The sequence below is a fragment of the Lagenorhynchus albirostris genome, chromosome 18 (genome assembly GCF_949774975.1).
Source record: "Lagenorhynchus albirostris chromosome 18, mLagAlb1.1, whole genome shotgun sequence".
Lineage (NCBI taxonomy): Eukaryota > Metazoa > Chordata > Mammalia > Artiodactyla > Delphinidae > Lagenorhynchus > Lagenorhynchus albirostris.
Genome location: NC_083112.1, coordinates 75,369,684 through 75,382,632, shown reverse-complemented (window position 1 = coordinate 75,382,632; position 12,949 = coordinate 75,369,684). Strand labels below are relative to the sequence as shown.

The window sequence follows — 12,949 nt, the reverse complement described above, 5'->3', positions numbered from 1 at the left end:
ACCACTGGACTGCCGGGGAATTCCCGGACACTTTTTTTTTAATTGAAGTATAGTTGGTTTACAATGTTGTGTTAGTTTCAGGTGTACAGCAGAGTGATTCAGTTTTGTATATATATATGTATATATATTCTTTTTCTGATTCTTTTCTATTACAGGTTATTACAAAATATTGAGTATAATTCCATGTGCTATACAGTAGGTCCTTGTTGGTTATCTATTTTATATACAGTAGTGTGTATATGATAATCCCAAACTCCTAATTTATCCACCCCCTTCCCCTTTGATAACCATGTTAGTTTTTTATGTCTGTGGGTCTATTTCTGCTTTGTATATAAGTTCATTTGTATCATTTTTTTTAGATTCCACATATAAGGGATATCATGACATTTGTCTTTCTCTGTCTGACTTACTTCGCTTAGTATGATCACCTCTAGGTCCATCCATGTTGCTGCAATGGCATTGTTTCTTTTTTATGGCTGAGTAATATTCCATTGTATATATACCACATCTTCTCTATCCATTCATCTGTCTATGAACATTTAGGCTGCTTCCATGTCTTGGCTATTGTAAACAGTGCTGTAATGAACATTGGGGTGCATGTATCCTTTTGAACAATGTTTTTTTCTGGATTCATACCCAGGAGTGGGATTGCTTGATCATATGTTAATTCTATTTTTAGTTTTTTAAGGAACCTCCATACTGTTCTCCATAGTGGCTGTATCAATTTACATTCCCACCAACAGTGCAGGAGGGTTCTCTTTTCTCCGCACCCTCTCCAGCATTTATTATTTATAGACTTTTTGATGATGGCCATTCTGAAACTTTTCAAAGAACCGAGAGTATAATACTAAGGATAGTTGACGATGACATCAATGAAGATGAAAACTATTTATTTGTTTGTCTATTTAAAATTAAGGTTTGAAAAAATGAAATGCCAACATCTTAATATATTTTCCATCTCTTTGTGTTCACTCTAAGTTTTAACTTTCCCAAGTAGATAACACAGCCTTGGCATATTTATTGGGAAACATCTCTGACTGTTAGTAAATTTCAATTTCCACTTCAATAAGCCTGGGTGTCTTCAAGACACAGAAAAGACAAGGAGCCAATTATTCTTCCCTTCCCACACATGGGTTTTGGGTCCTCCTACTTTTGTAGACCCTTCAGCACGTTTGTTTTGCCAGTCTCCACACTCAGGAAGCAGATAATGGTTCTACCCTTAGCACACACACACTCTCATTATGAAGAGAATCGGCTCTATTTACACAAAATAATCCACAGTTAAATGCTGATAACTTTCCTTGACTATTGGAGACTCTCGATAATAGGTGTTCTTTGCTGGCATGAATGAGTTCCCGAGGCGTTTACACAGCCCCCTCCCTGAACTGAACGAGGGCTGCTTCGCTGCGATCGCTCCCCAGTGCCACTCCTCAGTCTGTAATCCAACAGATACTGAACGCAGGCCTACTGTGCGCCCAGACAGACAAGCGCTCTGCCATCAGCAAACCTGTATCCTAAGAGGAGTCACAGACAACAACCAGACCAATGGGAAAGGGCGTTTTCAGATTTTGACAAGTGCGGGGGAAGAAATAAGGGGGGCGACTTGGTCTACAGTCAACAGAGCTGAAATCAGGGGAGCACATTAGAAACAGGGGCTTGGGGAACTTAGAAAGATTACACTGTTAAATAAGTAATCAGATGGGAGAAAATCCTGGACCGAAAGCCTAGGTTAGAATGTTCTTTATTAATTAAACTTTCTTCAAAATAAGAAACAATCCTGACTTTCTGTAGCTGATGTTTCATAAAACTGAGACTTGTATTTTCTTTGTTACAATTGGTGGTTGCATCCCTGATCAAGGAGTTGGCATTAAATTATAAAAGTATAAGCAATAATGTCGATAAAGGAAATATACAGCATCTATCAACCTTAAAAGTAGTAATATAATATTCCCTGTACAATAAACTCCTTACAACTATTTTACATGTTGATAATTTAAGAAAATCTAGACTACCATGAAGCATGAAATCAACCTGTAACCTACATATATTTTACCTAATTTGAGGTGTAAAAACCTTAGTCCAATTTGGTTTACTATTTTAGTGAACACTTAAAATTCAGAAGGCTTTTACACAGGACTAATTTGAAGGACTCAGCTGTCTTTAAAAAACATGTAAAGTAATTTATATTGATACTTTTTAAAATTTTTCTTTCAGAAAAGGATATATCCCATTGACGTACAGCTTCTTAAAGTGTTTTAACAGTGCCTGTTTTTGGAGGTGATGATGATACGTTTGCTTAGACTGAGAATAATTTTGAAAAGTAAAGACGGACACAATAGATCTCTCCTTATTCTCTGTCGTGGGGTGAATCGTGTCCCACAAAAAGATATGGCTAAGCCCCAAGCCCCCACACCTGTGCACGTGACCTCATCTGAAAATGAAGTCATGTGCCAGGCGGGCAGCACACTGATGCTCACAGCTCTTTCACAAACCAGAGGGCGTTTCAGGACCTGGAAGTGCCTCAGATCCATCTGTCTGAATATTTATTGTCACCCTGTCACAGTGTGCAGCTTGCAGAGGCCGTGTGAGAGGTGTCTGTGGGTCTGATTATGCTGGAGCTCCGTGGGGCTGCCTGATTCACAGAAGGCTCCACAAGTAAGCCGTCGCCTCCTGCTTTTACGCGGCGTAAAATTATTTTCTAAATTAACGCTCCTGAGGAGGACATGTTAAATTCTATCCAGAAGAGAAAGTAAACAAAATTAGGAATGGATAAGACCGTCAGAAGCCACTTATCTTCGCCTTGGTAAAGGGAATATTGAATCAAGAACAAGCTGTATCAGTGTCAGGTGTACAACAAAGTGATTCAGTTATACATATACATGTATCTATTCTTTTTCAAATTCTTTCCTCTATTGGGTTGTTACAGAGTTGTTAATCAACCGCATACCAATATAAAATAAAAAGTTAAAAAAAAAAGTATAAACTTTACAACCACAAAAAAATAAATAAATAAAATTATTCCATTTTTTCCCATAAAAGAACACGCTGTATCTCCTCGGAGTCAGCTGTGCATAAGCCGTAGCATCCGGCTTCACTTGGGTTGGGCTAGAACCGTCCCTCTCAAACTTCAGCGTTTGTCTGAATCACCAGGGAATTGCCAGGAACCGTTCAAGTCCCAATCCTGAGGTCTGCAGTGGGGCATGGGAGGTTGCATTTCTAACAAGCTCCCAGATTACACAGTGTCCTTAGTTATCTTCGTGTCCCCCTGGAGTAGCAAGGGGCTCGGACGTGCAACCTTCAGAACCCCCGAATCTCCCAGCTGCTATGGCTCCAACCCTTGGTGCCGGAAAGCTCAGGGGAAATTATGCTCACAAATGAGGTGGCCAGGCTGTGCCCTCCACTTGGAGGCATAGTCTCACTGGGGTATTACAAACAAAGATGTGAAAACCAGAGTTTGAGGCTCAAGACATTTCTCCTCTGAGGTTTTCCTAAAATGGTAGATCTTCAAACAGAGCTCTTAGCCATGGAGTGAGAAACAACACAAAACAGCCTTCCTATTGCAGAATTTAAGCCTCTAACATCAACATCTAAAATTATCTTTTCTGACTCTCTTTATGCATATTTTTTACCAAATTTCATTTAGTACTAATGGGATTTGGACATACCTCACTGCAAAATACAGGTTATTTGTTTCTAAACTATGGTCAAAAGTGACTTTTGTTTCCTGAAGGGAAGATAGTGTAACTTGAAACACCAAATAAAACTGATCTCTTTCAAAGATAATTACAATTGTTTGTGTGCTAACAGCTGTTACAAAACTTTTGAAAAGACTCTATTCCTCCAAGTAGATTCAGGTATTCTAACTACAGTTATAGTCATGTTATTAATTTGCATGGATAATCCGTTTTGATTTGAAAGATGTAAAATCCCAAGTGAATTCTAAACTAGTTGAATTTCAAATAAGGGGTTTTCATGAAGTACACATTAAATATTTAAATCAAATAAGAAATAGTTCAGTTTGGGTTTAGTTGGGTGATCATTTTGATTTTTTGATTTGTTTTAATTCAATCATTTTAAAATACAGATTCAGTTTTATTTAAAATAGATTTCCACGTATCTTGCAAGAAGGAATTATGTACTCAAGTTACACATTACTTTGATATTTAAGTTTGTTTCTGTGTTCAGCAAGTGTGATTCATTTCAGCTATTTTTGGTTTGGTTTCATATTATATAGTTAACACAAAAATTGCCTTGAAAGGTTCACCTTGCATTTCAGAATATTTTTCAATTCACAATAATTTTAGAACTCATAACGTGACACCTTGGGTGTGCACACTAATACACCCACATGTGGGTGCGCGCGTGCGCGCGCGCGCGCACACACACACACGCACGCACACACACCAGTCACTGTTGCCACGGTGCTTGGTGTTTCTCTGCCCCCTTCTGGTAGCTCCAGAGATCTCCTTTGTTAATTTTACACTTACCTCCAGTTAAGTGTTTTTTCCTCTCACAGAATTGTAGTTCAAAATACTTTATGAAGCAGCTGGACAGGTCATTAAGAGTGGTCTTGGCATGTCCAAAGGCTTCTAAGATGCTCATGACCTGTAGCAAAAGGGAAACGTTTATTTTTTTTTAAAGGGAAACATTTATTGAGTTACCCATCTGTTTAAATAAAATTGGGTAATAATAGCAGAGAGACAGGAATATTCCCTCAGCTAAGAGGTTCTCCATTGTTCATACAACACAATATTGCAATTTTAAGGTCATTCTTTTCTCAAATGCAAACTGCTAGCATTCTCCCTCTCAAACGGTAGCTAACAGTAACAGGAGAATTATGCACAGAGCACATGACTCCCTTTTTTTCACTAGCCTCTCAGTGTAACACACACACACACACACACACACACACAACTCAGCACATGCTATTTGGGCTTTTTAACTTGACTAGAACAGTAGAAGTGCTTCTGTGGCTTTGGAGGGAGGAATTAGAGTTAATATAAGCAATAGTCAGAATTTCCTTTAAAAATAACGAATCCACGTAAACATTTGTTTATAACCTTCTTCTGAACCCGTATTTATTTTGCCACATATTCTTTTGCACCCCGAGTCCCTAGATAACCCTCCCATACCCTGTTTTTGCTCCATAATAAGAATTCTAGATGAAGCCACTGGATCCAGTGTATCTTATCACGAGGTGCTCTTGTAGAGATGGGTGCTTGCAGCTTTAAAATGCTCTTAATACAGCTCCACGGATCAACCCTGGCATCTGAAATTCTTCACGTATTTCCTTAAAGATTGACTATAGGATGAATGTCATTTTTTTCTCACAACCGATTGTGCCTGTGACAATGATGATGGCCAAGCAATTCTCCAAAATGTTTGAAAATCTGGAAGGTTCAAAGGTACTTTTCTGTATCTTTCAAGATACTGCCATCTTAAATGTAGTTCCTGCATCAACCACAAGATGGGCACTATGATACCTTCTTGATACACTTGGTGGTGGCTTATAATTTCTGATGATAGTATTTTTCGAGACTTTGATTCTAAATTAGAAAAAAAAAAGTTTGCTGCTGTTTTTTTTTTTTTTTTTGCGGTACGCGGGCCTCTCACAGTTGTGGCCTCTCCCATTGCGGAGCACAGGCTCCGGATGCACAGGCTCAGCGGCCATGGCTCACGGGCCCAGCCACTCCGCGGCATGTGGGATCTTCCCGGACTGGGGCACGAACCCGTGTCCCCTGTATCGGCAGGCGGACGCTCAACCACTGCGCCACCAGGGAATCCCTGCTGCTGTTTTTTAACTTTCTGGATGCTGCTCTACTAAGGCATTCAATTCACCTGGAAGTATTTCATACTTTGAAAGATTATAAAAGAACACTTTGATTCTAATCACAAGTCACAGAGCTAAACATCGTGGAAACAGCGAAATATATTAAAACGTCTGTTTCTGAAGTTTGAACTTTTGGAGAGAAACCCTGAATCTTTACAGAAACCCTATGATTTAGGTCTCTTTACAATAACCTAATTTTAAAGATCATAATAGTGCATTGATAGTAGTAATGGCAGAAATGTTTCTGAAAAATAATTTGAAACAGTATTTATGAAGGTCCTATGTTTTGCTTCTTTTCCAACAACTTAATATGAAATAAATATATAGCAAAATTAATAGTGTAATTATATCACATTTTAAGCCTTTATAATATTACAATAAACAATTGTTTAAAAATTCATAAAAAGGAATAAAATAACATTTTTAAATATTTTGGCTTCTAGTTGGTTGGCGTTGTATCTGATAACACACTAATTTCTTATTATAACAGAAAATGAATATAAAAGATAATGAATGACCGACGCCCAGACAGGAAGTCCAGGATAATGAACGGCACGGTGCATGTGCTCTGCCCCCCCTTTCCCGCTCTGCTAATGACAAGTTCTACCACCGTGAGCAAGTTTCATAAATTCCCAAACCTCCTTTCCTTTACTCTAAGCAGAATAACCCCTTCAGTGGTTATCAGAGTCCAGTGTATGAAGCGCTCAGCTTGGCGCCTGGCACATGGTAAGCATTCAACAAATAGCAAAGATTCGTTTTATTTTTGTTAATAATAGTAGAAAACATTTATACTTTACTTACTATGTGCCAGGAACTATATATATATAAAGTTATATATAAATTATATCTAACCGTACACACACATTCATATATAGGTACGAACGTATATGCGTGTATATGTATAAATAACTTCTTTTAATTCTCACAACTACTGTCTCCATTTTATAGAAAAGGAAATTGATGGATTAAGTAAATTTCCCAAGGTTCAGAGCTTATAAATAGTGGAGCTGGGATTGAAACCCGAGCAATCTCTTGCAGAATCGGTGTGTTTAATCACCGTATCTGAATAATGATAAAGACATATAAGGCAGAAAATGAGCATAAACCTAAAACTACTGAACAAATATAAATACATGGCATTCTTTCATTGTGCACTGCTGGTCCACGATTCAAGATTAAACTGAAATGAGGGGTTCTTTTTTTTTTTTTAATCTTTAATCATCCATTTGCCCAATAGGTGGCGCTAAACAAATGTGTTAAGAGAAATACAGAAAAAATGCAAAACCAATACTGTTCTGCTGCTCAACTTTAAAACAAAATAATGAGAATATTGTGCCATAATAAAACTTTAAATAAAAATATAGGCAAAGGGAAGTAAGTATACATTTCCTCAGTATTTACTGTTTCAAATTTTATTGGCATGATTTGTTCCTATTTTACATTGGAATTCTTTTCTATAAAATTTTCTTAGTTCTGCCACTAAAAGTTACGCGCACTTATCCTAGTAGGAGTTAGTCAGCTGGATTTTCTCAAAGTAAAAACTTGTAGCCTCCTCAATAAAAAATAAGGGCTTAATCAAGGTGACCCCCATCACTCTGTGAAAGCAGTTACTCAATAAACATTTACTTAATTTAAATGGAACTGAATGTCTTAAAGTTGAAACTCATTTGGGCCAGAATTAGTGAAAAGTCCCAGGCAATTGTGTTTTTTCCCAAAACATGACTTTTATGTTCCAATAAACCTACTGCCATGGAAAGTCCCTGCTTCCACAGTTTGAAATTCAAATAATGCGACTACAAACAACCATCCTCTTAACCGATCTCAGCTGTTTTGAAATTGTCCAGGGAAACAAAAGCAGTATCTACAGTGATGGGATTCAAACCCACCTGCCCATGGGGTAAAGCTCACTCTGAAGCCCACCGCGAAGGCAGAACGTAAACCTACGTAGACTTTCAAGACGGACAACTGAAGTATAAGATTAAAATCCAGAAAAGTTACAGCTGTGTGTCCTTTAAAATATATGTGCATTACCTGCATAAAATTACCAAAAATCATCTCTGGAGCTCACCTTCAGATACCAGTTAAATCTCTTGCTCTCCCTCTCTGCACCCTCTGTGGAGAACACTGCTCACCGTGATAGCATGGAACTTAGAAATGGCCAGCTTCCTCCCAAACCCCTTCCCTTTGTGTTTCCCACCCCCCACCCCAACTCCGGGTAATAACCTTTAATTTATAAATCTTTAATTCTGCCATCGATGTAAACCACAAGGAAAATGTTCTCTACGCCTCAGTTTCTCCACGATTCTGTACTGAAGACCTACCGATATGTCCTTCCTGTTATGTTGCTACCGTTCTTCTACTATTTATTCTTTGGAAACTGCTCATCAGCATGACCTTCAATGACTGTTCTTCTCTCACATTATGCTAAGATGTAGGCCAACATGATTTGGTCCAGACTCAACCAGCATCTCCCAGTGGAAGATACCATGTGTCTGTTGTGCACGTGGCCCCTCGGGGCAGCATCTTGCACGTGTCTGCCCCGTGGTACCTCCAAGGGGTTGTTCCACCATCTAACTCTGCTCACTCACTCCTCTCTTTTCAGGGCCACCTAACGAACCTTCCTCTCATCTTGCCCTGAACATAAAGCCTTCTACTACGTTGCTCTGTGTATCAAGGATATTCTTTTCTACTCACCTCCTAAATACAATTTTTCTTTCATGCAGAAAGTACTGGCCCACCTCTTAAACAGACATAATTTCAGTGAACACCTGTGATGTTATAATGATCTGCAGTCAGTTCATAACTTTTTCCAGTGCGTGTATTTTATTACCGCACAGCACACACACTTGGATGCTGGGCAAAGACTGTGGCTGGGTAATTTTCAAGAACGTCTTGTACACTGAATAAATGCATGTGGATGATCATTTAAAGGGAGACCGAGAAAAGCATGATGGTCATGAAGTTTAAGCCATACTCAAACCTCAGACTGGAAATCACTTATTTATGACACCCTTAATTTGCCATGAGAAAGGAGTAAAAGGAACAAATGAATTAGGAATAGTTTCACTTGAAATTTGCATTGACATTATAATATGGATTCCCAGATGCTAATTGATTTGGAAGAGTTGTCCAAAAAACAACATTCTTATCCAAAAAACTGCAGCTTGGAATGTATTCACTACATAAAGCCAATTTACATAAAGTAACCCAATTTACATAAAGCCAATTTACATAAAGCCAATTTACATAAAGTAATCTAGAATGCATTTTAGAAGTCACACTCTGCTCTTTCTCAAAGCATTGTTTTAATAAATGAGTGCTTTAGTCTATAATTTACATAGAGACTACGGTTTCTTGTCATTACAATTAAGCCAGTAGACCCTGTTATTTTATTAGGTAACCTGAGTCTACTTTATAACTGCATTGCTTTATAGATTCTCTAATCCTTAAGTGTCATTAGTAAGCATATTACAATATCTGAACAAAGAGTTTACACTACTTTTCCCAAGTTGACCCAAAATGTTAAATTACTTTGAGCTGTGCTGTAGAATTCTGCACATGCCCAATATATAGCTCGAGTTTAATAGATGGCTATGAATTAAAGTCATTAATGAACACATACAATACCATACATGCATTGTAGAGCTGATTTATCATATATTCTTTGTAAAGAGAAGAACTGAAAAGAGAGTTTCTCCTTCCAATCCGCTGTGGCCTGGAAAACACCTGTTAACAGAACAGTGTGAAAACATCCGTCTACTTGCAGGTGTCTCCTTGAGTCAAATGTCTGAGTTTTATCGTGTGAAGTTTGACCTTTCCCTTAGCTGCTAATAGGACTTTGTGGTTCCTCATTCAATCCTGACACTATTTTAGGTCTATGAAGTAGCAGGATAAGGTGTCTTCATATAAAAGCAAATGTTACTGCATATAATTTAAAATCAGTCTTAATTTGGGTGAAAGGAGCCAAAAGGTACAAACTTCCAGTTATAAGATAAATATCCTGGAGATGTAATGCACTGCATGGTGACTACAGTTAATAATAGTGTATTGTATATTTGAAAGTTGTTAAGAGACTAGATCTTAAAAGTTATCATCACAAGAAAAAAAATTTTGTAACTATGTGTGGTGATGGATGTTAACTAAACTTATTGTGGGGTGATCATTCTGCAATATACACAAATATCAAATCATTATGTTGTATACCTAAAACGAATACAATGTTATATGTCAAAATACCAATTTGGGGGTTGAAGGTTTATCACCAGCCTATTAATGTCATCAAAGTTGACTGTTACCAGTTCTTTTACATACATTGAAACTTTATTATCACCTCTCAGTAATCCCCCCACAAAAGTTGCTTATCTGGCCAATCCCACCAAAGTGTCCCTTTCTATGTAAACAACGACGACTCTAACTGTATTACGTATTTTCAATCCAACTGTTCAGAGCAAATACAAAAAGAGTATGACGTTCAAAATATTTTGCAATATATACAAGAAAATAAACCTTGACGTGAACAATATTCATTTGCACTGGTCTTTTTTTCTTTCTTTCCACAAATTTTGGTCAACTTATGGTTAAACTGATGGCCTATTAAGATGCCCCCTTTATTTGTAAACTGCATTTTTCTTGCTTCTCCATAGTTTCTAACCCAAGCAAGAGACTTACATGTTTAAATTTGGAATCGAATATAGGCCTGCTGGAACCAGACCTACAGGCGAGGTGTCTCATTATTTGTTTGCTGGCTTCAGACTTCCCAGATCCTCTTTCTCCACTAAAATAAAATAGAAAAAAGAAAAAACCACAAGTTTATGGTTTTGGAGAACATAGTAAAAAACTTAAATAACCAGAGACAATTCTCAGGCACAAAGAAGGTGAGGAAATGACCTAGTGACTTTTAATGAGATGATGGCATCATTTAACACTTCCATGTGATTCACTCCTTTGCTGTACTATATACACAATAAATAAATAAGTGTGTGTGTATGTTTGTGTGCCTCTGTGTGTGTACCTGTGTACACACAATATGGTGTTTTCGATGCTGGGACTATAAATGAATAGGATGCCACTTCTGCTCCCCAGTATCTTACAGAGTAGAACCACATGATGCAGGTAAATTATAGCAGAAAGGCCTTAGGCTGGAAAGAAAGACGCTTCCGCCTGTCCCGTGCTTTGTGAGTGCAGGTGAGTGGGGTGGCCACCAGGTGTCGGTCGCCTACAGTCGAGATGCGTATTTGGTAGGGCCACACGTCTGGCCTGGTTAAATCTTTGAGTCCTCCAGGAAAGACGTTACATCTTCCTTGGAAAAGTCATGCAATCCTTCTCAGCTTTCCTCCTCTTTCCTTCAAAGTGAACATCAAGCATGCAGCTCCTACAACTAAGCCGGTAAAGATGGAGGAGCGACCAGGTAGGTGAGAGCCGGGCGCTCAGCAGATCTGAAAACGGCCTGATGGAGGAGCGACCAGGTAGGTAAGTGCCCGGCGCTCAGCAGATCTGAAAACGGCCTGTTGCGTCTTGAGGCTGCTGTCAGTTTGGACATTTCGTGTTTTCCATTTTCCTTTAATCTAGGAACAGGCACCATCCAAATATGTCCTGCATGAGTACAGTGCTTTTGGTATTTCCCAGGCATACTTCGTAAGTGATATAATTCCTATAAATAATGACTGTATTATATTCCTGAGACTAGGCAATATAGGGTTAACATAAAACTCCAATACAATAATTACTAAACCAACGTAGTCCGATACGAAATAAGGCTTTTACTGCATCTAGATGGAATACTCGTGAAAACGGTGTTTACTCATCGATAGCCAAAAGTGGAAAATACATATAAAGCTCTTTTGCTAGGGCTTTCTCAGGTTTCTCCCTTGAGCACTTGTTCTAATGAATTTGATTAAAGGGTGTTTGCCAGGAAAGAAACTGACACTTAATTCTCTTGTTCACGTCTCAACTTGTTAATAAAACGTCTACTCCCCTCATCTGTGACCATAAACGTTTTAACCACTTTTAGAGCGACCAGCTTAGCAGCCTCAGGGGAGCAGGTGACAGTGACCTGCGGAAGATACGGAAGAGCTCATTTTCTGGGTTCAAAGACCGTTCCTTTTAACCTTCTAATTGCAGAGCAGAAACAATCTAAATCTTTCATGATGGAAATTTAACGTCTACAATTATATTCCCTGTTAAAAAATTCTATTACCCAGCAACATAACTTGATGTGTCAGGCGTCTCGTTTTTAGAGAGATTTTGCTTGCATTCACTCAGGGATCAATCTTGAAAATACCATTTTCCTTTTCCAAATATTGCCTGCTCCTTCAAATGAGACTTACTGAGGGCCTACTACGTGCTGGAGTCTGTTAGTCTTCAGGGTAAAAGAGGTGAAAAGATACCGCTTCCTGCACCATGGGCTGGGGATACTCTCGAGGAAGGAGTAGGTACATAATTATGGTATAATTATAACAGGTGGGCACAGCTAGCAACGAGCCCATGGGAGAAGGGGCAGGTACATCGCTTGGAAGAAGCCAGGGGAGACTTCTGGGTGAGGTAGTAATTGAGCTCATTCTTGGAGAAGGGGCAGCGTAGAAGGCAGTGCTTATGCAACATTAAACACTCAACCAACACTCCCTGAGCATCTATTGAGCAAGTCGAAACAGGGGTGGGTCTCGAGTCCCTGCGGATCTGGAGACCCAGAGCCTGGGAGGCTGTGGGGCTGACCCAGTGGTCACGTGGGTCCCTTTTCCTTCTCCCCACCGTTGCCCTCACCCTGTGACCACATGTAGGGAAAATGATCAACTCTCTCGGCTAGCCAGAATCACATGGCTTTTTGCCATCTCATAAAATCCCACAACGAGTACCACATTTCACTTTGAGTAAAATACAAAGAAATCTTAGAAAAAAGAAAAAATGGATATAATAGTCTTGGCCTCATAGCATATCAAGTTGAAACTAAAAATTCTAGTTCAACGTGTTCAAGAAACATTCCTTGATCTGAAAATCCACGTCTATGATTAAACCAGACATTGACCAAAGATTTGGGGCGGCGCTGATGGGTCATGGACCCATACAAAATGTGAAGCTTAAATATGAACAGCCTTGTCTGCTAAATCTGTACATGACAGAAGC

General features: G+C 38.8%; 1 protein-coding gene across 1 annotated transcript in view; it reads right to left on the bottom strand.

Annotated features, from left to right (window-relative positions):
* MYO16 (myosin XVI) overlaps positions 1-12,949 on the bottom strand; it is a 427,643-nt gene that overhangs the window by 239,007 nt on the left and 175,687 nt on the right. Inside the window, exons 14-15 of the mRNA XM_060128880.1 lie at positions 10,499-10,604; positions 4,488-4,605 (exon numbers count right to left, since the gene is read on the bottom strand). Coding sequence (XP_059984863.1) covers positions 4,488-4,605; positions 10,499-10,604 — 224 coding nt within the window. The remainder of the gene's footprint in view (positions 1-4,487; positions 4,606-10,498; positions 10,605-12,949) is intronic.